Genomic DNA, 25838 nt, shown 5'->3' with positions numbered 1-25838 from the left:
GAGGCTCACTGCATTCCTGCCCTTGGGTTCCTGCAAGTTCCCTTTATGTGGCTGAACTCCCTCTTGCCTGTGGTCCCTTATTCCCTCCACTGCCCTAGGAATCCGCTTGTTGGTTTCCATTCCCCTTTGTCATTGTGCAGCCCCCAATTGTCTAGGTGGCCCCACTGGAAGGCATTTAAGACCATCCCCATGCCAGCCCTCCTGTGGGAAAATGCCTACACTGGGGCCTACACGATTCCTTCCCTTAGTTCCTGTCCCCTGTAAAGCCCCAGCCCCACCTCCCTGCATCATCTCTCAGCACACCTCCATGTGCCATTGTGCTCTTTCAGTACTGCAAATATTCCAGTTCCTGAACATGACATGCTGTTTTTCACCCTATTCCCTTCTAAAACACCCGATAACATCCTTTTCAGATTTCAAAAGTACACTTGACCCTTGAACAATGTGAGGGTCAGGGATGGTGACCCCTCTTCCCCCATCACAGTTGAAAATTCACACATAACTTTTGACTCCCCTAAAACTTAACTAGAACAGCCTACTACTTACCAGAAACCTGACTGATAGTATAAACATCCGATATTTTAGATGTCATATATATCATAAACAGTATTCTTACAATAAAGTAAGCCAGAGAAAAGAAAATGTCAAAAAATCATAAGGAAAAGACATTTAAGGCGACTGTACTATATTTATCGAAAAAAATCCACGTATACGTGGACCTGTACAGAAGTGGACATGCACATGCCAGTCCATGTTGTTCAAGGGTCAACTGTATTCAGGTGTCCCCTCTGTGTGCAGCATTCCTTTATCCCCCCGTCCAGTGATCCTCTCTCTCCCTGCTCTATCCTACATCTAGATCGGATGGCCTCTGCAAATCCCATGGCACGCTACTACTATCATTCAGGCATGTATTTCCCTTCTGCACTGAACTCAGGGATGAGTGAGATTCTTTTTTTTTTAAGATTTTATTTATGTATTCACGAGACACACACACACACACACACACACACACACACACACACGAGAGGCAGAGACACAGGCAGAGGGAGAAGCAGGCTCCATGCAGGGAGCCCCATGTGGGACTCAATCCTGGGACTCCAGGATCACGCCCTGAGCTGAAGGCAGATGCTCAACCACTGAGCCCACCCAGGCATCCTGCTGAGTGAGATTCTTATTCATCTTTCATTCTCAAGATGTCGCACAGGGCCTGGCACATTAGATATGCTTACTGTATATCTGTCACACATGTCACCTAAAGCACGCGTGTGATGCTATTCTCTGTCTCTTGACTCCTCAATCTGCCATTGATGTTATGAACTCACACATGCTATGAACTTAAAAACAAAATATGAAAAGATGAATCACTGGCAATGGCACTGAAAGAGACAATGAAAACTGACCCTTCTCTCTCTGGGTGGCTCATGACCATGATCCTGAGCTAGCATTTTAGAGTAACAAGAAGCTTAAAAGAATGTGTGTAGAAGCAATGCCAACTATACCACGTGGAAACAGTATGCTTTTTAGAGTGATGTTCGTATCAATTAGATAAATTAAAAATCTTTCATCTCCAACTAGCCATCCTCAAAGAGACAGGGTTCTCATTGGTTATAAAAACACCGTCCAGGTATGAAACCTGATTCCTGTAGACAGTGGGTTTATTCCTAACACTCTGTGAACAACAGCGCAGGTCAAGAGGACCAGGTGAAGTGACATGAACAACCAGGAACAAGAAATGAGATCACACGGTGGCATCCTATCGCAGGGCCTGCACCCGCTGGCATCTGATAAAGGCAGCCGCTTTCTGCCTATGCTTTCTCTTGCTTGACTTTGCCCTTGCCAAAATCAAAATGGAATGAAGAGTTGGATTGGGTTTCCTTGGCCGCTCAGGGAAAGATGGTGCCCCAGGCCTCCCTAAGCAGAGTCGAGGATGGAGGGAGAAATGGAAATGTTATTCCACAGAAGTGGAAGCGAGACAGCCCTGGCCGGGCAGCCACTTCCTTGCCATGTGATGGCAGTTGGGTCCCCAGTGAAGGAGAGAGAAACCTAGCTGTTCTTCCTATGGTAATTATGAACCCGAGTCTTACAGGCTGTATGGAATTCTTCCTTTCCTCTTTTATAGCCTACCCTGTCTCTCTGAAGGAGTGATCACACGGGACACAAGCACACGCATCCTGATACAATTTTCCATTCTTTAGGGGACTGGATTGGTATAGGCTCCTCCACGGGAAGTTGTATCTTTAAGTCTCATTTTTTCCACGGCCTGGCCCTTGGCTCATCTCCACAATGCCTAGAGTGCAGTGGGTCTCAGTGGAGAGAAGCTCCCCGTTTCTGCTCTGAGGAACGAATTCTGAGGCTGTGGCTTTTCCATGGGTGCAGCCACACCCCAGAGAGAGGCAATACAGGCTCTGACCAGTTTTCTTCCTATGGACAGGTTGGTCATCTGCTCCTAGGGAAAATGAGAGTAAATCCTCTCTGTGAAACAAAGCAGTGGTGCAGCAGATTTTTCCCTGGTTCTTCTAATATAATATATAAGAATTTTCAAGAATTTTCTAATAATATATAAGAATTTTCAGCAGATTTTCCCTGGTTCTTCTAATAATATATAAGAATTTTCAGAATTTTAAGTATTTTCCAACAGGAGAGCCCTACAACCTCCAGTAGACACACACACACACACACACACACACACACACACACACACTTTTGATTTCTAAAACAACCTCAAAGATGTTTTATCAGAATTGGCCTTTTGAATTGCCAAAATTGAGAGTTACCAGTGTTTCCCCTCTGTATCAGTATACTGCCTGGCCAATCAGGAAGGAGAATTCACAAGCCTCTGAAGATTTAGCTATGCACACTAGTGAATTATTAGACAGAGGTAAGCAGGGGATCAACTTAGAATCAAGTTTTTAAAAACTACAATGAGGGGATCCCTGGGTGGCGCAGCGGTTTAGCGCCTGCCTTTGGCCCAGGGCGGGATCCTGGAGACCCGGGATCGAATCCCACGTTGGGCTCCTGGTGCATGGAGCCTGCTTCTCCCTCTGCCTATGTCTCTGCCCTCTCTCTCTCTCTCTCTCTCTCTCTCTCTCTCTCTTTCTCTGTGTGACTATCATAAATAAATAAAAATTAAAAAAAAAAAAAACTACAATGAGGAGCACCAGGTGTTCTATCTGAATCTGCAAGGAATAAATATGCCCTAAAAAAAAAGAACTTGAACTTTAAAAGTAATAAAGAGTTAGTAAGCCCTGGAAGTTCTTTCAAGGGTCCAAAAAACATTAATTTCCATCAGAGCAAAACACTTGAAGCTTTATCCTTCAGTCAATTTTTAAACTTGCCTTCACATCCTCCATACCAGCAAGCAATGCAACGGGTCCTTGTCTGAGATAGCTCAGCTGGGCATTTGCTGGTGTTCTCAGATTGGCCACAAAACCAGGCCCAAGGTTGCAGCACAAGTTTTGGACTCGATTCTGGGTATGGTGTTGCCTAGTGTTAGATGACAGAGGAGGCTCACGTGACGAAAAAGAGGTCCCTCCATGGCCACGCAGATGATCACAAGTCAGAATATGTCCATCACACTAAAAAAATTCTGCATTCAATTTCATTGTGTCCAATCACAATCAAGAATGAAAATCCTTCAATGGGGGCTCCAGAAGATCAGCTTCTCCAAGCAGCAGATGATATGGAGTGGCTCCATCATTATCTGTTGACCTCTGAGTGTCCCGGTGTTAATGTAAAACCTCTCCCAATCATCTTGTTTTCTTTTCATTTGATGATTTCACTAGAAATTAGCTAAAGAGGCACATTTAAACTGTATGTCTGCCATTTGGTAACATTCCAAATGATCTCATTTTTAAAAAATTAACCTATTTTTCATCTAATATCCAGAATATACTTTGCTATCTCACATGAAAGAAAGAAAGAAAGAAAGAAAGAAAGAAAGCAAGAAAGTCAATTAAAGTATCTGATCTAACTTTAAATCTATTTAACATTATTATCCTTTGCCATTTAATAAATCTAAGCCCTGTCCACCTCATCTGCTGTGATTAATAGGCCTTTATATATCCTTCAATGAACCTGAATGCTGGGTGGGGGTGGGGGTGGGACTGGGTGCACACTTAGGTTTTAAACAGACTCCCTGAAAGATTCAGTAAAATTCCTGCTGACATGAAAATAACCAAAAAGCAAGGTCCATCTCTGTCAAGTTATCACTTGGCCACTGCTTTATGCACAAAGAGGAGGGAGAAGGACGGAGAGAGTCTGTAATACCCAAAGAAAGGAATGAGCAAGGGAAGAGTTTAATTTTTAATAGCTGAGAGTTTTACTAAACTTTTAAGTATTTCCCATTAAAAGATGGTCACAGGGCATAAGCATATAGCAGACAAGTTTAAAGTGTTTTCCTTGGGTGGTGCTAAATATTACTGAATCATGCCCCAAGGCTATCTCTGTTGAGAAGCCCGGACTATTTCTCTTCCACTGGTTGATGTTTTCAGCAGGCAGGGAAGGGCTGATCAGCATGGGGCACAGAGCAGGACCACACATACCAGGAGACACTGACCCAGGCACTAACCAACTAGAGTGAGGGAGTGAGGTATGGGTAGCGATAGATGAGGTGGGAAGAGAATGCAGGACCTGTGCAAGAGAAGGCACTGTTTTAGTCCCCATTATGCCCCTAGGACCTAAAGCAGAACTTAGAAAATAGCAGGAGCTCAATAAATATTTGTCGAATAAATGAGTAAGTGAAAGCAAACAAACAAAAATAAGGAAGGCCATAAAGAAATATAAAGAGGAGAACTAAAGTATAGAGTTCATTTAAAGCCCAAGAAATCTTTACATACTTGTGCCAGAAATAAAATCCCTCATAGCCAATGATAAAGGAGCTTTTGTTTTTGATAGAGCACTGTCCCTAGTACCATGCTTGTGGGAATCCTTAGACAGGGTGGAGGGCTGGCGGGGAAACCATCTGATGGTGCAGAATGGTCCCTCTGGACTCTTAATTCCCCTTGGTTCTTGAAGGCATGGGTGCATGAGTATCTTCACAATGTATTCTGGCTGTTTCAACCTTCTTTTCCAAATGTTTTTTAAATCAAAGCTCCTTACAAGTAGCAATAAATGACTCATTTTAATTTCCCTTCCTTTCTCTGTTCCCATGTCCTCTCCAGCGCAGGTGCTGAAGAGCAACAAAACAGCCAACTGGGGGCAGAAAGGGGTAGGGAGGTAGGGAAGTGGGGGGGAGGAGGAGGAAGGGGAAGGTAGTCCCAAAACTGAGAATGAGGCCCTAACGCGTGAACACTCACTGTCACACACAGGATGAAGACTTTTAGCTCTGGGTGTCACCCGGAAAGCTGAGAAAGAATCATATAGGAAGAGCTTTCTAACATATACAATGTGTTAGGAGAACATATTTTAAACAGCGTTAAAATAGGATCAACAGGGCGCAAAGGCTTCAGTACAAGTAATTGAAAGGAGACCACCATCTGTCTCGGTTAAATCATCCTCCTACTCCCCAGTTTTCTCCTTTATTTTCCACAGCTCTTTAAAACAAAGTGGAGGAAAAAAGGTATTATATACATATTACCCAATATGTGAGCCAAATAAGCACTGATGAATTCCAAGTGAAGACTAATACCAATATTCAAATGTGCACAGTGAGGCATGATGCTTTCACCCTCAAAATAAGTCCCACAAATCAATGCAATCTCACCTTTCATTCTCAGTGCTTAGGCTCTGCAGAGAGCCTTTCTCCCTCTCAACCTCTCCCTCTATGAAGATACCTCTGGCTACATACATGTGGACCACAGGAAGCCTCCAGTCAGGCTGTCTCTGTGAATTTCCCCCACTCCAAAACACTACGAAGGATTTCTGGTAGCAACAGTAGGGAACTGTGTGTCTATGTTTAGGTAGGTTTATGGAGGTGAGTATGGTAGTAACAGGAAGTAAGGAAATGAGCTCATAATTCATTCTTTAAACAATGATCCTCACCACCTGATTTTTGCCCTAAAATGAAATGTGGTGGGTCACAAATATATTCTATCACTCCTCCCCATTTCTCCAGCTGTGGAGATAAGTGATCCAGGCATATGGCAAGTCACAGGAAACCAGGAAATGTGCTTGAATCCAGCTGCTATCCTAAATTTAGAAAATAAGAAGTAAATCACCTTACAGCACAAACTCAGGATGGCTTAGATTTGGGAAAAATAGATACATGGGTGGCATATATAGAATCATGAGGAGGGAAGACCAAGATCCCTTCAGAAAGAATGTCACTGGTCCTCACATTTGGATAAAGCAAAAATGCCACTTTTCAATCCTTTGTTTTCATGTAAGAATACTAGAAGCGGTAAGGGAGAAATAGAAACAAGCAAAGCCTGAAGTGAGTAGAAGGAAGGAAATAATAAAGATTAAGGCAGAAATAAATGAAATAGAGACTAAAAAAAAACAACAGAACAGATAAATGAAACCTGAAGCTGGTTCTTTGAATGAAAAGATCAACAAAATTGACAAACTTTTAGCTAGACTCATCAAGAAAGAAAGAGGACTCAAATGAAATCAGAAATGAAAGAAAAATAATAACTATCACCACAAAAAATACGGAGGATTATAAAAGATTATCATGAAAAATTATATGCCAAAAATTGGATAACATAGAAGAAATGGATACATTCCTAGAAACCTTCTAAAACTGGATAGGAAGAAATAGAAAATTTGAACAGACTGATTACTAGTAATGAAATTGAATCAGTAATCAAAAAACTTCCAACAAACAAAAGTCCAGGACAAGATGGTTTTACAGGTGAATTCTACCAAACATTTAAAGAAGAGTTAATACTTATTGTTCTCAAACTATTCTAAAATACAGAACAGGAAGGAGGCAAGAGTGCACAATGGGAAAAAGACAGTCTCTTCAATAAATGGTGCTGGGAAAAATGGACAGCTACATGCAAAAGAATGAAGCTGAACCATTTTTTTTACACTATACACAAAAATAAACTCAAAATGGATTAAAGACCTAAAGATGAGATCTGAAACCATAAAACTCCTCGAAGAAAACACAGGCAGTAATTTCTTTAACATTGGCCATAGAAACATTTTTCTAGATATGTCTGCTGAAGCACGTCTGCTGAAACAAGGGCAACAAAAGCAAAAGTAAACTACTGGGACTACATCATAATGAAAAGTTTTTGCACAGGGAAGGAAACATCAACAAAACAAAAAGGTAACCTACTGAATGGGAGAAGATATTTGCAAATGATATATCCATAAGGGGTTACTATCTAAAATATATAAATAACTTACACAACTCAACACCAAGAAAATTAATAATCCAATAAAAATGTGCAAATGACACGAACATTTTTCCAAAGAAGACATACAGATGGCCAACAGATACATGAAAAGATGCTCAACATCACTACTCATCAGGGAAATGCAAATCAAAACCACAATGAGATATTACCTTCTGTCAAAATGGCTAAAATCAACAATACAAGAAACAACAGATGTTGGTGAGGATTGGGAGAAAAAGGAACCCTCTCCCCACTGTTGGTGGGAATGCAAATTGCTGCAGCCACTGGAAAACAGTATGGAGGTTCCTCAGAAGATTAAAACCTGAATTACCATATGATGCAGTAATTCCACTACTAAGTATTTACCCAAAGAAAATGAAAACACTAATTCAAAAATATATATGCACCCCTATTATTTACAATTGCTCAGATATGGAAGCAATCCAAGTGTTCATTCGTAAATGAACAGATAAAGATGCGATGTGTGTACATACACACACAGAATATTACTCAGCCATGAAAAAGAATGAGATCTTGCCATTTGTAACAATACGGATGAACCTACAGGCTATAACGTAAGTCAGTAAGTGAAAGACAAATAGCATATGGTTTTACTCATTTGTGGAATTCAAGAAAAAAACATATAAACAAAGGAAAAAAGACAAACAAAAAACCAGACTCTTAAATACAGAGAACAGACTGGTGCTTGCCAGAGGGGAGGTAGGTGGGAGGATGGGTAAAATAGATAATGGAGATTAAGAGTACACTTATCTTGATGAGCACTGAATAACGTATAGAATTGCTGAATCATTAAATTGTACACCTAAAACTAAGAGAACACTACAACTTTTAAAATTTAGAAAAAAACAAAAAAACAGAAGCCATAAAGGAGAAATCGTTCACTTCATGAAAGTTTCCCATTCTTGGGCCATTATGGACATCCCCTACTCCACGGATACGATCCCATCGCTCTCAGATTGTGGGTGTCTTCTGGTACTCAGTGCACTGAGTGGCCTAGGCACTGCCACTCACTTGAGTCTTGGGCAATGTGGCCACTCAGCAGTGGATAGGCCACCTGGCAGTGGAGAAAGGATTCCTTTCTCCAGGGGTAGATCGGTGATACCAGTTTGTATGAAGGGGAGCACGGAATCCATGGGGTTTAATTATACATGTGAATGTACCCCTTCCTTGATGTGCATAAGTTGAAGGTGAAAGGTTAATATGGCAATGAAGAGAAAAGCTGTGGAATGAGAACATTTTAGATACTTTGTTGAGGGAAATAATGGTCACGCTCTTCCTCACAAGACTATAACTGTGGTAACAACATATAGCCAAAAAGGCTGAGGTAAGAACCACAAAAAGCTAGAGCAGTAGAGGAGATCCTAATGCAGTGATAGGATACACAGCTTCCACCTAGCAGGGGCATTTGTCCTCTGTGTGAAAAATGGAAGAGAATGTTTTCACTGGTTACTCAAATATTTATATCCACACTGCAACTGGATCCCTCAGAAAATAAAGCTTCTTCTTAGAGTTGTCACCATTGAATAGTATCTATTAATGGTTTCTCAATACAAACTGCGCTACAGTTTGTGCCCTGGATAACATCTGTAGTCATTTATGCAGGGAAACAGAAAACAACAGAGGAATCAGGAAGGCACACTATCCAACTGCAAGCACATTTTCTAGGTGTCATTCTCCATTCTTTGCTCACTATTACAAAGGAAGATCTGGAACACCTCCACGTCATCCTACCCTGTCTGTACCCCTCCCCACCCTATAGCCCCACCCTCAACCCTTGCAGCAGTGATCAAACCCCTCCCTCCCCCAGATCGGCCAAACAGAAAAGGAATCGTTCATGAAGGTGGAGCCTATGAAATTCCTTTCAGAGTTCTTGCCTGGTTTCTGGAAACACACGCCAATACAAATTTTCGTGGCTACATTAATATATGCAGCTATGCATTAGGGAGATGATAATAAAACAAGAGCCCTTTTGAGTGCAGTCTTTCTGCGTCCCAGGCCGCGCGTGTGGGAGGCGGAGGAAGCCAGGTCAAGAAAGCAAAAGGGTGACCAGTGGGGTGAAGGGTCTAGGGGGAAAAGGAGGTGCAGAGGTACTGGCCCTGGGGGCATCAGCCAGAAGAGTTCCCACAGGAGGTGGGGAGCAGCATCAGCTATTCAGGTGTGTGCCTCCAAGATTTGTAAGCTGTGTGTGAAATTCTGAAAGGAGTAGAAGGGTACCTACTAGTCAAAGAGGGAGGGTAATACCAGTTAATGGTGGGAGAATTTGTTCCAAACAAGTTCCCTCTTCTTGCTGGGAAAAGCTGCACAGAGCTCAGCGCTAGCTCAAAAGGCAGGTCAATAAACCACTGTATTTCTGTTGAGTTTAACAAGATCTAGACCTTCAAGAAAAGGATTCTCTTTGGTATATAAGCATGTCACATTTTTTATCTTATTAAAGTGATCTAGTCCCTGTTTGTATAAGACATAGTTTTCACACTGAAAATACCTTCAATTCTCACTGAGTTTTCAAGTCCTAAAAGAAGAGTCTAATTCTTTAAGATTTAACTCAGGGCACCTGGGTGGCTCAGACAGTTAAGTGTCCACCTTGGGCTTGGGTCATGATCTCAGATCCTAGGATCGAGCCCCATGTTGGGCTCCCTGCTCAACGAGGAATCTGCTTCTCCCTCTCCTCATGCTCTCGTTCTCTCTCTCAAATAAATAAAAAAGTCTTAAAAAGAAAAGATTTAACTTCCTTAATTATGGGTTTTCTGTGTATATGTGTATACATGCATATACATATTCACATACATATACATACACAAGCATATCCCAAGAGTTGCTTATGATGTATATGGCATGAGGAAAGTGATCTGGCCATTAGCTGTAAACCCATTACTCACATTCATTATAAGCCATTTAAAAAGTTGACATATGGGGCACGTGGGTGGCTCAGTCAGTGAGGCATCTGATTCTTGATTTCGGCTTAGGTCATAATCTCAGGGTCGTGAGATCAAGCCCCACGTCAGGCTCTGTGCTCAGCAGGGAGTCTGTTTCAGATTCTTTCTCTCCCTCTGCCCCTCCCCCTACTCCCTCTCTCACTCTCTCTAAAATAAATAAAGAAATCTTAAGAAAAAAAAAAGAATTGACACACAAATATTCTTTGCCATCAGGTGAACTACAGAATGCTATTGCAAAAATATAGAAATCAGGTCAATTCCACTATGAGGTCTGTATTCAATAAATTAGTTTTCATAGGCTTTATATCTGAAACTTAAATGCTGCCCTCATATAAGTAAAGACACTATTTCATTTTAATATTAAACAAGTCTCCACTTTGACTTAAGTTTTGGAAAAAGGAAAATGTGATGGTGCTCACAAGCAACAAAAGAAAAGCGGTAAACTAGACTACATCAAAATTAAAATATTTTGTGCTACAAATCATATTATTAAGAAAATGAAAAGACAATCAGCAGAATAGGAGAAAGTATTTGCAAATCATACATCTGCTAAGAGGCTTCTATTCAGAATATTGAAGAAACTTTCACAACTCAAAAATAAAAGGACAAATAACTTAAAAAGCAGGAAAAGGACTTGAATAGACATTTCTCCAAAGAAGATACACCAATGTCTGATAAGCACATGAAAATATACTCAACATCTTAAGTCATCAGGGAAAAGCAAATCAAAACCACAGTGAAATACTAGTTCATACCCACTATGATGGTTATAAAAAAAAAAGACAGACAGACAATAATAAGTTTTGGCAAGTATGTGGAAAAATTAGAACTCTCATACATTGCTGGTGGGGATGTAAAATGGTGCATCTGCTTTGGCAAACAGCTTAGCATTTCCTCAAAATGTTAACCATAGAGTTACCTTTTGATTCAGCAGTTCCACTCCTAGGTATATACCTAAGAGAAACTAAACATATGCCCACAAGAAAAATTTGTACATGAATGTTCATAGCAGTCAAAAATTGGGCAACAACCAAATGTTAATCAGCAGATGACTCAATAAACAAAATGTGGTATGTATCCATTTTATACCATATATAAAATCAACATTACAGTATTGGCATATTTATTCCAATAATATTCGATGGAATATTATTCAGCCATAAAAAGGAATGAAGTACAATAATTAGATGAACAACAGAGATGAACTTTAAGAACATTATGCTAAGTGAAAAAAAAAAAAGAACATTATGCTAAGTGAAAGAAGTCAGTTACAAAAGACCATATATTGTATGCTTTCATTCATATGAAATGTACAGAACAGTCAAATCTATATAGAGAAATAGCAGATTAGTGGTTACCTAGGGTTGGGGGGTGACATGGGATGGGTAAGGAATGGCTGCTAATGGGTATGGAGTTCTTTTTGGGGTGATGAAAATGTTCCATAACTAGATACGGTGATGGCTGCACAATTCTATGAATATATTAAAAACTACTGAACTGTATACTTCAAATTGGTAAATTTTATGGCATATGAATTATCTCTCAATAAAGATGTTTTTAAAAATGAAATAGTGCTTAAAAATCAGTCTAGAAGTCCCCTCAAAAACGTATAACAGTGTGAAATAAATAAATTCTTAGAAAAGTAGTAGACCACTGGATTCAATCAATTCAATTTCTCCAGGTGCTCAAAAAAGTTGAAGTGAAAAAAAGAACTTCTCATTTCAGGCTGAGTAGGCTATGCCACTTGACATTTTTATGCCCTCAGATTCTTCGGTACCCTGTACTTGACAGTGTGATAAATAGACAATATTAATAAAAGAAATAAAGTGCTTTTAAACTAACTTCAAAATTATTCTTTACATCTTCTCCATAACTTTGCTGATATGTCCACCTGTTTGCTTTTGGACTGAACTCTACTTTTGGCCTGATGTGAGCAAGTAGAACCACCACGAACTAGGTGCGATGAGGCCTTCCATGTTCTTTCCACCACTTAATTAGGTAACTTATAGGTCTGAGGGAGGCAGATGTGACCTGACATTAATATAAAACTGAATCATCTACTTTCCATCCTTGTAGATTATTATAGAAGCCATCCTGTTCATCAAGTTTGATGGACTACAATTTTCCAAAGGAGAAATCCTAAATAGAACAGTGAATAGGGATCCCTGGGTGGCGCAGCGGTTTAGCGCCTGCCTTTGGCCCAGGGCGCGATCCTGGAGACCCGGGATCGAATCCCACGTCGGGCTCCCAGTGCATGGAGCCTGCTTCTCCCTCTGCCTATGTCTCTGCCTCTCTCTCTCTCTCTCTCTCTGTGACTATCATAAATAAATAAAAGTTAAAAAAAATTAAAAAAAAAAAGAACAGTGAATAGTTTTTGCTCTGAAAAACTGTTTAGCTAAAATCTCTTACTTATCTTGAGGAATTCTTTAGAATACGACAGTTTCTGACAGGGTCTTTGATTTGCAGGGGAGGGAGATAGGAGGAGCTTTTTCTTCTTAAAAACTAAACAAACAAGACAAAAGCCAACATCGTCCAGGAACAATCATGAAATTTAACAACAAAGAACACCAAAAAAAAAAAAACAAAACAGTATTAATCTGAGGCTCACAACCAACACTATCTTGATTAGGTGCATGTTCCCTTCCAAAAAAAGGTTCCCAGATACCATTATTGCATAATAAGTGAAAAAGAATCTCTACTGAAGAGATGCTCTTCTTAAAAGTAAAATGTACATTTGATAGACTTGTTTTCTGTCAGCTTTAGTCTAAGGCAATCTTCTCAGATGGGCAAAACTTATTTCTTTAATTAACCATTTCCTTGGCACGATGCTTCTCAAAACTTAGCTGTCAGTATCACATGGAGGGCTGGCAAAAACACAGACAGCTGGGCCTCCAACCTCAAGAGTTTCAATGAGGTCCAGAGTAGAGTTCAAGAATTTGCATTTCTCCCCCACCTATGCTGATTCGGCCAGTCTGAGGACCGAGGACCATACTTTTTTTTTTTTTTTTTCCTGGGGACCATACTTTGAGAAGCACTGCCTCAATACTGTGAGAAGCTGGCTAGGCAAAGTCCTGGCTGGGTGGGTCTTCCCCAAAGACTCGACCAGAAAAGAAAGGTAAAAGTCATCCGAAGGCCAAAACACATTTACATTTAGTATTTAAATAACAGCAATTATCATGGTCTGCTCCTCAAACTTTTGTGGTTCATACATATTGTTTGTCTTCCTGGTTTCATGCCACCCCCATCCTTGCCCACACAAGATGCCTTTCTAGGGGGTTCTTCTCCCTCCCAGCCATCCTGTATGACCGCAGCCATGTCTGCCCAACATGCCATTAGCCCTAGTGGCAGTACAAGTTTCCATTGGTGGATCCCAACTGGACCTGAGGCAATCAGCTGGAATTTGGAATTGGGACTAAGAAATTTCTGTCTGGCTCCTTTTTTGAATAAGAAGCAAACTCGGAAGCTGCAAGAAATTGTCTTTTTCCACCATGTGACCTGGGTAGCAGAAAAAGTCCATTTGCCCACACAGAGAAGCAGGGATGAGGTAGGGAGTGAGAGCTTCCTGGTTTCCACGTGGTCCTCCAGATCCTGGCTTATGTGAAGGCCTTACAGCCTTCTCCATCCCTGTCCTAGGATTCTGTAAATTAACCCCAAACCTGCATGTTCTATTAAATTCCCCTCGTTTGCCTGAACTGGCTGAAGAAGATCTATTGTGTACAACCACAAGGGCCCTAATTAAAACTATTCATAAAGTCAATTTTGGGGTCTCTCTGTTTCAGTTCATCCCAGAGACTAAGCTCACCTTAAACTTCATCCTACTCAAGTTTACCTGCTTCTAAATATTTCATAGCTCTGGAGCACCTGGCTGGCTCAGTTAGTGGAACATGCAACTCTTGATTTCTGGGTCGTGAGTTCAAGCCCCACACTGAGGGTAGACATTACTTAAAAAAAAAAAAATACTGGGGGGCCTGTGTGGCTCAATTGGTTAAGTGTCTTCCCTAAGCTCAGGTCATGATCCTGGGGTCCTGGGATGGAGCCCTGCCATCGGACTCTCTGCTCAGTGGGGAGTCTGCTTCTCCCTCTGCCATTCGCTCAGGCATGCACGCTCTCCCTCCCACTCTCTCGCTCACACTCCCTCAAATAAATAAATAAAATCTTTTGAAAAAGTACTAAATAAATAAATAGATATTTCAGAGCTGAAGCCCTATCTTACTCAGGAGATTTCCTGAACCCAACATCTCTATGTATTTCAAATCCATGGTCTACTTGGATTTTTCTAGGTGAGGCAATTATAATTTATATTTTTCTCCAAGACGAGACTGGGATAAATGAATACAAATCAGAAATGAATATAAATCCACTTGGTTTCCTTCTTTGTGCACAGAAATAAGAAAACCTACAGAGATGTCTCCAATTAAGGCCTAATATGAAGTTTTATTGACCATGTTAGGTAAATTTAAGTGCTTAATTTTTCACTGGTTTCAAAAATAACTTCAGCCTTTATTTTTGTGGAATTCACGTTTCAAATGGCATTCTCAATCTGCTTCAACCACGTACACTGTACATTTTATGTATTCATTCCCACACAAACATGTGGCTTCCCAGAAGAAGGGGCATTTCTTTATCTCTGTGTGCCTAGCTACTTCTCTTACAGCCCACCAGAGACAGATCAGATTTTGTGTCATCTTCAGTATTGCATCACATTTGTGATAACACATCTGTTCCAGAAGTTTGTGAAGTCACTTGATGTTGCAAAACCAGGGTTTCACAGCAACCGGATTTTCTTCGTCTGTCTAATGTTACATATCCTCTGTACTGAGCTTCAGGATTCTGGCCTCCTTGAATCACGACTTCTGGGAATTATCTTTGGCAACTCTGCGCGTTAGCAGAAAAGTCTGATTGTTTTGGCTGCCTTGTGTCACATAACAACAGGTAGTCACAGACATCCAGCAGTTCCCTCAGAGTGGGTTGCTTTCTTTATGGTAATCAATTTACTTGGCCCAGCTGTCAGGCACTTGACTTCCCAATTAACAACTGGAAGGAGAAATTGAGCCCCAGGAAGGACGAAACCTCAGATTTTCCCAACACACAGTTAATGAAGAATTTAGCCTAGCCTCTACCTCATCTGTGTTCTTCCCATAAAATGTAAATGTCAATTTGAAAAACAATATACCTACAGACATTTCTCCACACAGGAAAGTTTCACATGATGTTTGACTGGGCCCTGTGCCTAATGTCCATCATTAAGGAGTTAACATAAATTAATTTAAACCTGGAAATGAAGCAGCCAAAACTGTTGACCCATTTCCTCTTATGGATTCAGTGAAAAGACTAAGAGGGCCTACACTACAGATCATAGCTTTTAATCTCAAGGAAACAAATAACAAAGCAGAAAAATCCTTTTCTTCCAACATCTTGGCTGTTCCTTTGGTCAATACTGGAAGAAGTAACAAAATGTGCGATATATGCATGGGGCATACTTTTCGAATTCACCCAACTCTTCCTGGCCAAAAGGATTTCCCTCAATGTGGTAAAAGGCTATAAATGAAAATTGGCAAGGCAGGAAGCAACAGAGACTCACGTTCATGAGAATGCCCACAGCAAGGCTCTGGGGTATCAGCTGAGGTGAACCTAAGGTAGCCCTGACTAACCTGCATGGCTGCTTTGGGAAATTAATCACCCCTCTTGTCTACAAAGGGACAGGAACTATTGTGGAAAAGGTACCTTGAAGACACCGACAGGTCCTTTCCGTGGATGTCTTTCAAGACATGAATACTGAAATTGCTAAACTGCATCTTGAGGAAAGAGAGCATAGGAAGTTTTTCCCTAACATCCTTCCTCCAAGAGCACTGATCCACCTATGATTAGAAACCCTAGTATCCACTTTAAACCCAGTAAAGGGTGAGTCCCCTTTACCTTGTGGCTTAGGAATGAAAAGACAGTTGTTTTTAAGTCACGTGTCTATTTTTAGGACTAACTGGAAACTTCTTCACAGTTTACCTGATTATAGTCTGCTAGAGTGTAGAAGCATGGAGTTCTAAGTGCAAAACATTTATGGAATGGATTCCACTGCCCTGGACTACTCCCGACTAGACCATACACATCTAGAGGACAGGGGCTGGGATGCTTTTTCTTCTACCTAAGTCTCTTACACAAAGAATGTTGGGGCATTTTTTTTAGCCCCCCCCCCAAAAAAATTATCTTAGTCTTTCAAACAAGTTTTCGTTTCTACACTAGGAAGCAGGGCAGATACCCTTTGGAAATATGACTATGTCATCCAATCAACTGTCGTTGAACCCCACAGCACAAAAACTCAACAAAAGTCAACATTTAAAAGAGCCATTGCTGTCCACAAATATCACTACATGTGCATGGCTGTATGGCCATATTCTATTTGAGGGATCTCATTATTATCTAGGAAATGATTTCATACTTCAGTGTCCCAAATCACATCGGCTAAAAGGATTAGGATAAAATGTCTTCCTGAAGAAAATCTTCCCTGAAATCTCATTTTTGCATATTATCTTTTGGTGCCATCCCATCTTTCTCTGCTCACAATACAGGTGGCACAGCCACCTCTGAAACAGAAATAGCACATGCAAGGAGCCTACTAACAGGAGTCACCATTGGAAGAGGGTCACTGCAATGGGAAAGTCTATGCTACAGAAGAAGAATCAAAGAGCTATGTGACTCCTGTGAATTGCTTGGAAAAACAACAGACATATTGTTCTATATCACTGAGACCTTTTTTTTTTTAAGATTTTATTTATTTATCCATGAGGAGGCACACACAGAAAGAGAGAGAGAGAGAGAGAGAGAGAGGCAGAGACACAGGCAGAGGGAGAAGCAGGCTCCATGCAGGGAGCCTGATGTGGGACTTGATCCCGGGTCTCTAGGATCACACCCTGGGCCGAAGGCGGCGCTAAACTCCTGAGCCACCCAGGCTGCCCTCACTGAGACCTTTTGACACAGGAAGGAGGGCTTAAGTATAAGAAAATATGTTGGCCTGAGCATATTTTTAAACTTTCAGCTTTCAGCAATCAGCTCAGTCTGGCTAGGCCTCCCATCTGCTAGAGAGAAGCTTCACTATCATTGCGAAGTTTAGAAAAATGGGGCTATAATAAGGATGTAATAACTGTAGTATGCTTTATCTATACCAAATCATGTTCCCTTGAAGTTCCAGTGCGTTCTAAATTAACATCAAAGGGAAGAATTCTTAACCCCACCAACTGGCATACACAGGAATTTCAACTGTTCTGACATAATAATGGCTCTAAGTAAATCGCTCTTAATTTCTTACTATCCAACCTACTGTTCGACTAGAAATAGTCAGAATTGCTGAGAGGATTACAGGGAAGGAGTATCCCTAATGTATCCCTTGCTTTCATCCTCCAAGTACAGCAAACTGCAAACTGAAAACAGCTTTCCATTCATATTAGCACTCTGAATAGTTTCTAAAAAAAATCACCTTTAGTGAACTGAGGCTGGGATATGGCCTGGTTAATATTATTGATACAATTCTTCATTCCATGCTCTGGAAGTCATATTTTGAATTTACTTTTTTAAAAAAGATTTTATTTATTTATTCATGAGAGACACAGAGAGAGGTAGACACATAGGCAGAGGAAGAAGCAGACTTCCTGCGAGGATCCTGATGTGGGTCTTGATCCTGGGATTCTGGGATCTTGACCTGAACCAAAGCAGACGATCAACCACTGAGCCACCCAGGCACCCCATACTTTTGAATTTAAAAGACACTAAATTTTTTATCTGTTTTGAAGGGGCAGATGGGACACTGTGTGGAAAAGAACCCAAAATACAGGAATTTCAAATTATAACCCATTTCCCAACCTCCGACAGGCTGGGATTACATTTAGAAACTACTAAAAAATTATTCATTCATTGTTAAGAACTTGGATTAATTATTGTAATAGTCCACTATGACATTTTCTCTTCGTAAAATCTCTTATTGCTATTTTATTGCTAATTACTTCAAGCACCACCTCAACTGCTTATTAAGTTAAAAATACGTTTAATGGTTCTTAAAGAATACAGAATAAATACACACAAAAAGAAAGGCAGCCCCAGTGGCCCAGTGATTTAGCGCTGCCTTCATCCCGGGGTGTGATCCTGGAGACCCGGGATCGAGTCTCATCAGGCTCCCTGCATGGAGCCTGCTTCTCCCTCTGCCTGTGTTTCTGCCTCTCTCTCTTCTCTCTGTGTTTCTCATGAACAAATCTTTAAAAAAAAAAAAAAAAAGAAAGAAAGAAAGGTGCTCTATTAAGAAAGAATAGGTATTTTGATCAATTTGCAGAAATGCTTTGAATATCATTAGAACCCACTTAAGATTATGACCTGCATCGTCTTAGAAAGCAGCAGTGTTTCCCAACAATTTCCAGGGAAAGAAGGCAGTATTTAACAAGACAGGTACACAGACAACATCCGCAAACAAACTCGTACACACAACACAGGAATGTAAGGCAAGTCATCCAATCATTCCTGAATTTGTCTCAATAATGTGATATTGCTGCCATTAGGCTAATTATAACCCATGCAGGAAGCAGCCCAGTTGGCTGCAAATGAAATGATCAGAATATTTTAGAATATTTTAGAATAAATCAAGTACCTGATAGTTTCATGAGAAGTTCAGAGGCTGCTTTGACAGACATATCCCGCCTTAGCACATTCCCCTTCCCTTCCTGGGGCTTAAGGGTGTCTTCAGAGATGCTGGGGGCTGGCACTTCCGATTCCGGGCTGAACACATAGCTGGACCGAGGCAAAGTGGCGCTTAAGGCCTCCTCTTCCTTAGGCTCCTCTTTCACTTTAAAATTAAGATTCATGGGCTCCTTCTGATTCGCAGCTGTCAAAAGAAGAAAGGCATTGTATATATATACATATACAAAAGGCCACTCCCCCTCTGAGCTGCCCCGGACTTAATGAAATACGGAATGCACAATCACAGTGTGCTAGCAGCAGGAGGGACCACAACCTCATCAAAATAGGCTGGGACCTGGGCAGAAAAAAATACGGTACACTCCATGAGCACAGGACTCTGAAGAATGTGGGCTTCTGAATCTTCGGAAGCTATCATCTTTTAAGAAGTGCTGCCTCTACAAAGTGGACATTTTCTCTCTGGTTTCCCTAAATATCTTATTTCCCGTGTATGCTGCTGCCTCCCTGACCTATGAACCTTCTCCCCACTTAATCCTATTATAAAATAATGCTTTCAGGCAATTATTCTGCCATAAAATATTCAATATAAACATGAGTCAGAGGCAATACCCAAAGCCAAAACCTGGAATGGGGTAGTAAGGTGATGAAGAATCTGCCAGAGAGAAGCTCAGACTAGAGATACTCCAATTCTCGTTATTATGAACGGATGCTCCTGACCCACGAACCCTGGGGCACACATGTGGAACTGTTTTCCCAGTCACAGTGAATAAAGCCATATCTGTAGCTCAAGTCATCTTTGGGTCCATGATGGGCCTTTTTTTCCCCCTAAGATTTTATTTTTAAGTGATTTCCACACCCAATGTGGGGCTCGAACTCACAACCCTGAGATCAAGAGTAGCATGCTCCACCAACTGAGCCAGACAGGTGCCCCTCACAATGGGCATTTTTAAAAAGGAAAATCTTTTATTTTGAATTAGTTTCAGGCTTATAAAGAAGTTGCAAAGATGGTTCAAGGAGTTCCCATATATTCTTCACCCCGCATTCTCTGATGTTCACATCTTACATAACCATGGTGCATTTGTCAGAACTAAGAAATTCACATTGCTATGATCTAAACTCCAGATTTTATTCAGATTTCACCAGTTTTTCCACTAATGTCCTTTTTCCATTTTTAGCATGGTTGGTTCGTGTGGAGAGTGTGGTCAGGGCAGAGCTAACTGGCCTATTATGGGATGGCTTCTGTGGCTTGGCTACCCCATAGCATCAGGCCTTCACCCACTGAGCTGTATGCTCCCAGGGAAAGACCAAGGAGGAGGACAAGCATCCTCTTCCACCACTGGCCACTTTCCCAAGCATCTAGCTCCCCTTTAATGCGCCATGCAGTAGAAACTTCAGGTTGGTTGTATTAGATGTGTTTGTCTTTTAAGAAAGAAGATCCATCCTAATACAGAAGTCTTAGTAACACTTATGAGAGTGAGCCTGAAGCCCATTTCTGCTTAACAAGTAAGAATGAAAACAAATCCCCAAAGCAAGCACTTTTAACCTGTTGTCCACCACCTACCCTAGGCCAGTACTCAAGCACAAAGTCCTTTCTCCCTTGTGCCCTCTAAGGGTATACATTCTGGAATCACAAGTTCACACAGACCAGCATAATTAGAAACTGGACTCTGGAGGGCTAAGATGACAGCTTGGAATTTTGGAAGTTTTAGAACTTTTACCACCAGAAAGATGCAGAGCAGTTCCAAGAGCTGCCCACCTTGTGTCCCTTACCCATTTTTACCTTTACCTACCTCCACCATACCACTCCTCCACTTCTGGTCCCCGTGCTATAACAACACTTGACTGTAAATTGACCTTCAAGCACTGCCTTCTCAATGAAGTCTACCCTGACCATCCTGTCCAGAACTGCAATTCCTATCCCATGGTATTCCCAATCTCTCTTACCTTACTCTTATCCTCCTTTTGCTCCAAAATACTTGTCACTTGATAACTTCTGGTTAAGGATTGAATTGTGCCCCCCCCCATTCTTTTTTTTTTTAATTTAAATTCAATTAGCCAACATACAGTATATACTTGGTTTCAGATGTACTGTTCAATAATTTATCAGTTGCATATAACAACCCAGTGCTCATCACATCATATGCCCTCCTTAGTACCCGTCACACACCTGCCCTCCAGCACCCCTTAGTTTGTTTTCTAGAATTAAGAGTCTCTCATGGTTTGTCTCCCTCTGAGGACTTCCTATTCAGTTTTCCCTGCCTTCCCCTATGATCCTCTGCACTGTTTCTTATATTCCACATAGGAGTGAAACCACACGATAATTGTTTTTCTCTGATTGACTTATTTCGTTCAGCATAATGCCCTCCAGTTACACCCCCATCAATTCTTATGTTCAAGCTCTAACCCAGGATGTGGTTGTATTCTGCAATAAGTAATTAAGGTTCAATGAGGCCACAAAGGGGGGAGATGTAATCCAGTATGATTGATGTCCTATCAGAGACACCAGGGATGCATGCACAGAAAAGAAAGATCATGGGAGGACACAGCAAGAAGATGGCCATCTTCAAGCCAAAAAGAGAAGCCTCAGGAGAAACCGAACCTGCCAACACCTTAATCAGACTTCCAGCCTTGAACTGTGAGCAGTGAGTTTCTTTTGTTCAAGCCACCAAGTCTTTGGTATTTTCTAATGGCAGCCCAAGCAGACTCAATATATACCGTATAACTTTCTTATTATTATGTTAGCCATTATGATCTGTTCCCTTAACTCAAGAGTAGGCTTCAAGAAGGCAATGATCTTTGTTTCAACACTGATGTACCTTGAGGGCCTCGAACAGTGCCTGGTACATAGTAAGCGCTCAATATAGATCTTGGAATGAATAAAATATGTTGGCTACAAATTAGTGACATCTGATGGTGCTTCACAATTACCCACGGGAAACAAAAAGTAAAATCCCAAAATATTCCACCAAAGGTAATCAGAAGTGCTTTCCCTGGATCTGATCCTTAGACTGGGAATAAGACCTAGAGATAAAAGCTTTGCTATCTACAGCACAGCACTTACTGAGGTGTCTATGATAATCATTCACTTGGACTCCCACATTACCTAAGGAGGAGTTCAGACAATTTTCAAGAGAAGCACCTAAAATCTGGCTCTTTGGTATGCCTGGTTGGCTCAGTCAGTAGAACATGGGACTACTGACCTTGGGGTCTTGAGTGTGAGTCCCACATTGGATGCATAGACTACTTTTAAAAAATTAAAAATAAATAAAATGAAGTAAAATAAAATAAAATAAAATTTGGCCCTTTGAGGACAGTGCCAATAGAATCTGAACCAAAGAGAGCAATGATGGTCTCTAGAGCAATCTGCACATATTTCTGACCTTAGCAAGGAAGGTAGCTCCTAAGAGGACTTTGTTTATTTAGCATACTTCTCCCCTTTCAAACATTTCCTGAGAGGGGGCTGGTTCCTGGCCACCTCCTAAAGCTTCTCTCACTCTATGCCTCTCTTCCAGAACACTTTATATAAAATCCTTTTCCAAAAGCATCCTAGTTAGTCACAACAGAGTAATTAAGTGGTGTGTTTCTGTTAAGTCTGAAACTTTGACTCTTCGGGAAGCAATAATATTAAGTTATGCACTTTTTAAAATGCTTCTGTATCTTTTATTTTGAAACTTTAAAAAATTCTTTTTTAAAAAAAGATTTTATTTACTCATGAGAGACAGAAAGAGAGGCAGAGACACAGGCAGAGGGAAAAGCAAGCTCCATGTGAGGAGCCCAATGCGGGACTCGATCCCTTATCCCAGGATCACACCCTGAGCCAAAGGCAGACCCTCAATCACTAAGCCACTCAGATGTCCCTGAAACTTTTTAAAATTCTAAGGTGAGGCTAGGAAAAAGATAAGAAACTACTGAAGCCCTAGAAGCAAATCCCAATTTTTAGAGAGAGCAACCTTAAGCTGATGCTTTCTAAAGATATAAGTAGCATCTAGAAGTATTAGTCACGATACATGCTACATAAGATTTAAGAAAAAAATTTTAGCATTGTTAGTACAACCCAGATTTAACAGAACTTCAGTAAGACACATAGAAAAACAAGAGGCAAACTAGTATGTTGCTGGATTATAAATTTGTAGGTATCTCATACGTGGTTTTTGTTCTGACAATATCAAAAATGACATAAAACTAGTAATAAATTGGGTAAATGTAATAATAACTAATAAGAGATCACACACACACACAAAAAACCTGTGGGAAATACTCATTTGCCCACGTTTTAATTTCCCAAACACTCTAGGTCTAAATACTAGAAATATTTATACTAAGAATGGTACATAAAGCCTATATTTTAAAATTAATATGATTGAATAACTGCCATAGTTTTTTGTTATCTTACTTTTGTTTTTTATCTTACTTTTAAAAAACCCATTCTCTTTCTACAGTAAAGGGTGAAATTAAAGACATTTCTTCTTTTCTCTTTGGGGAAACTGCTAAGAAAAAAAGGAACCAATCACAATTCACTGCCTAGTCTTTACTTCATTCTGATTAACACAAAGATTTTAGCACATATGGATCTCTATTCGTAAAAGACTTTCACTGCCCTCACCTTGACTTCTCTTTATGTATCTTGAGGTTTCCAGATACTCTACTTTTTTTTTTAAGATTTTATTTATTTATTATTCACAAGAGATACTGAGAGAGAGAGAGAGGCAGAGACACAGGCAGAGGGAGAAGCAGGCTCCATGAATGGAGCCCCATGTGGGACTCGATCCTGGGACTCTGTGATCACGCCCTGAGCCAAAGGCAGACACTCAACCACTGAGCCACCCAGGCATCCCCAGATACTCTATTTTTAATGCAGTGAAGAAACTCCACTAATCAAGAGGCCCCTTCTCTCTTTGTTCCAAACATTTTAGGATCTGAGCCACTTTGATTATAAATTATGTATATCTGTAAGTTCAAGCACTCAGTGGAGCTGAGCCACCATTTAAAGGAAACAAATCAGCTTTTTGAGGATTTATAAAGGATGCAAGATAAAAGCTAGTATGGGAAAGCCATTGGGACAAAATGATTCCAAGTTTTCAATTCTAATGGGTGAGTATTCATTAATTAAAAAAAAAAAAACATCTTAGAGCAAAGTATCATCGTTTCACACTGATATGCCTTCTAAGTGCCCCCTCTGCCTACGACTATTCTCTAAATTTCCTTAAGAATGATGCACATACCTAGCATTTGCATAGTTAACAGGAACTGGTCCTTCCATCAATCACAGGAAATAGGTTTTACTATACGATCTTCACTTAATGAGTGAGGGAACTAGGGTCCCAAGAGGTTAACAGACCAACCCCTCCAAATCACAGAGACACAGACTTCAGGGTTTCTAGCTGAAAATGCACCCAACCTCTCTCTTTTCTCTCCAAGTGCCTTGGAGAGAGATACTATCCTAAGCAGTTGGACTACGGGCTTTCAAAATAAGTGATATGGAGTGAACCAGACTTCATTAGTGAGAAAGGGAAAGGTGGGACATTAACCACCCTAAGAGGCACAAAATGACCCTTTTCAGTAGAAAGGAGATCTGACTAAGAACATAGAAGAAGAAGAACGGGCCCTACCATGACTGCTTCTGCTCTGCTTTGTCTGTTCCCTCTGGTGAAGGAAGGGGACACTTTCCTTGAATTTAATAAGACAGAGCCCTCTTTCAGCTCAGAATCTAGCAATTTTGTGAATGCTGAAATGCTACATGAAAAAGGTAGGCCATTAAGAATTTTATTTACCACCTCACCCTAAGGCAGAGCCAAAGACTCCTGGACCTAGAGATTGGTGGTTTTCAAACAGTGTTCCAGGGACTCTTAGGATAAGCTTCAAAGGGTCCCAACAAATGTTCGTTTCAAATTTAAGTTTTTAGGATCATTTAAAGTAATTGAAAATTTAATATAAAAATATGTACCTTCTCTTCTGTGTTAGAATGGACACCACTAATATTTACTTGTGTTGACAAGTTAATTCAGTCTCATATCACTTGTAATGAAGTTCCTCCTGTTATTATAGGAGTAGTAAAATTCTAGTAATATGTCATTAATAAGGAGGTGGTTGGCTATACACTGATCCTTCAAAAAATTTAAACCTGTGAACGTGTGTCCATGTACAACTATACAGTTGTGGTCTTACTAGAGTCTATGTGCATGCCTTGTATCAGGCTTTCTCAACATCACCACCACTGACCTTTTTGGTCAGGATAATTCACTGTTTAGCAGCATCTGTCCACTAGCTGCCAACAAACAGTACTGCCTCTGTCCACTAGCTGCCAACAGTACTGCCCGATCATGAAATAAAAAATTCTCTAGACACTGCCAGCTGTGCCCAAGGTACACCTCTGGTTAAGAACCACTACCTTGGGTTAAATTCCAGGGTGGGTTCAAGTGTATCTGCTTTGGTGAAGCTTCTCATCATGGCTGACTGACAGACAGACACAGATATGTAAGTCTATCTGGGTTTATCATTTATAATGCACTTAATAGGGGCCAGGGGGTATGCTAAGTGTTAAATTATTTGAATTAATTTATTTGATCCTCACAGCAACCCTATTATTACCCCCATTTTGCAGTTGAGAAATCTGAGACTAAGGAGGGTAAATAAATTTCCAAATACCAGTTAATGGAACAACATTGAAGTAGTTAATATGGAATTACAGGTGGCTTTACTGCATATTGCAAGTGTTGAATTGCTTCTGGCCTAATGACAAGGAATGAGGGAAGTTGCTAAATGTTGTCAACTTTGAAGCAACAATTTTTCATTATTATACCCTTCTTTCCAGCACCTGAATAAATTTAAAGGCATCTTGAGATACAAAGTGAATTGTTAAAAATCTATTCTTGTTTACCACAACATCCCCATGGAAGTAGTATTTCTGGAAACTGCAATCAGCAAAATT

General features: G+C 40.6%; 1 protein-coding gene across 5 annotated transcripts in view; it reads right to left on the bottom strand.

The window, feature by feature from the left end:
• Positions 1-25838, bottom strand: part of ZNF827 (zinc finger protein 827) — a 169197-nt gene that overhangs the window by 85660 nt on the left and 57699 nt on the right. For all 5 annotated transcript variants that reach the window (XM_041738082.1, XM_041738083.1, XM_041738085.1 and 2 more), the window contains exon 5: positions 18864-19097. In XM_041738082.1, coding sequence (XP_041594016.1) covers positions 18864-19097 — 234 coding nt within the window. The remainder of the gene's footprint in view (positions 1-18863; positions 19098-25838) is intronic.

The sequence above is a fragment of the Vulpes lagopus genome, chromosome 23 (assembly GCF_018345385.1).
Source record: "Vulpes lagopus strain Blue_001 chromosome 23, ASM1834538v1, whole genome shotgun sequence".
NCBI lineage: Eukaryota > Metazoa > Chordata > Mammalia > Carnivora > Canidae > Vulpes > Vulpes lagopus.
Note: the sequence above shows the minus strand (reverse complement) of the source record. Positions and strands in the feature narration are given on the sequence as shown.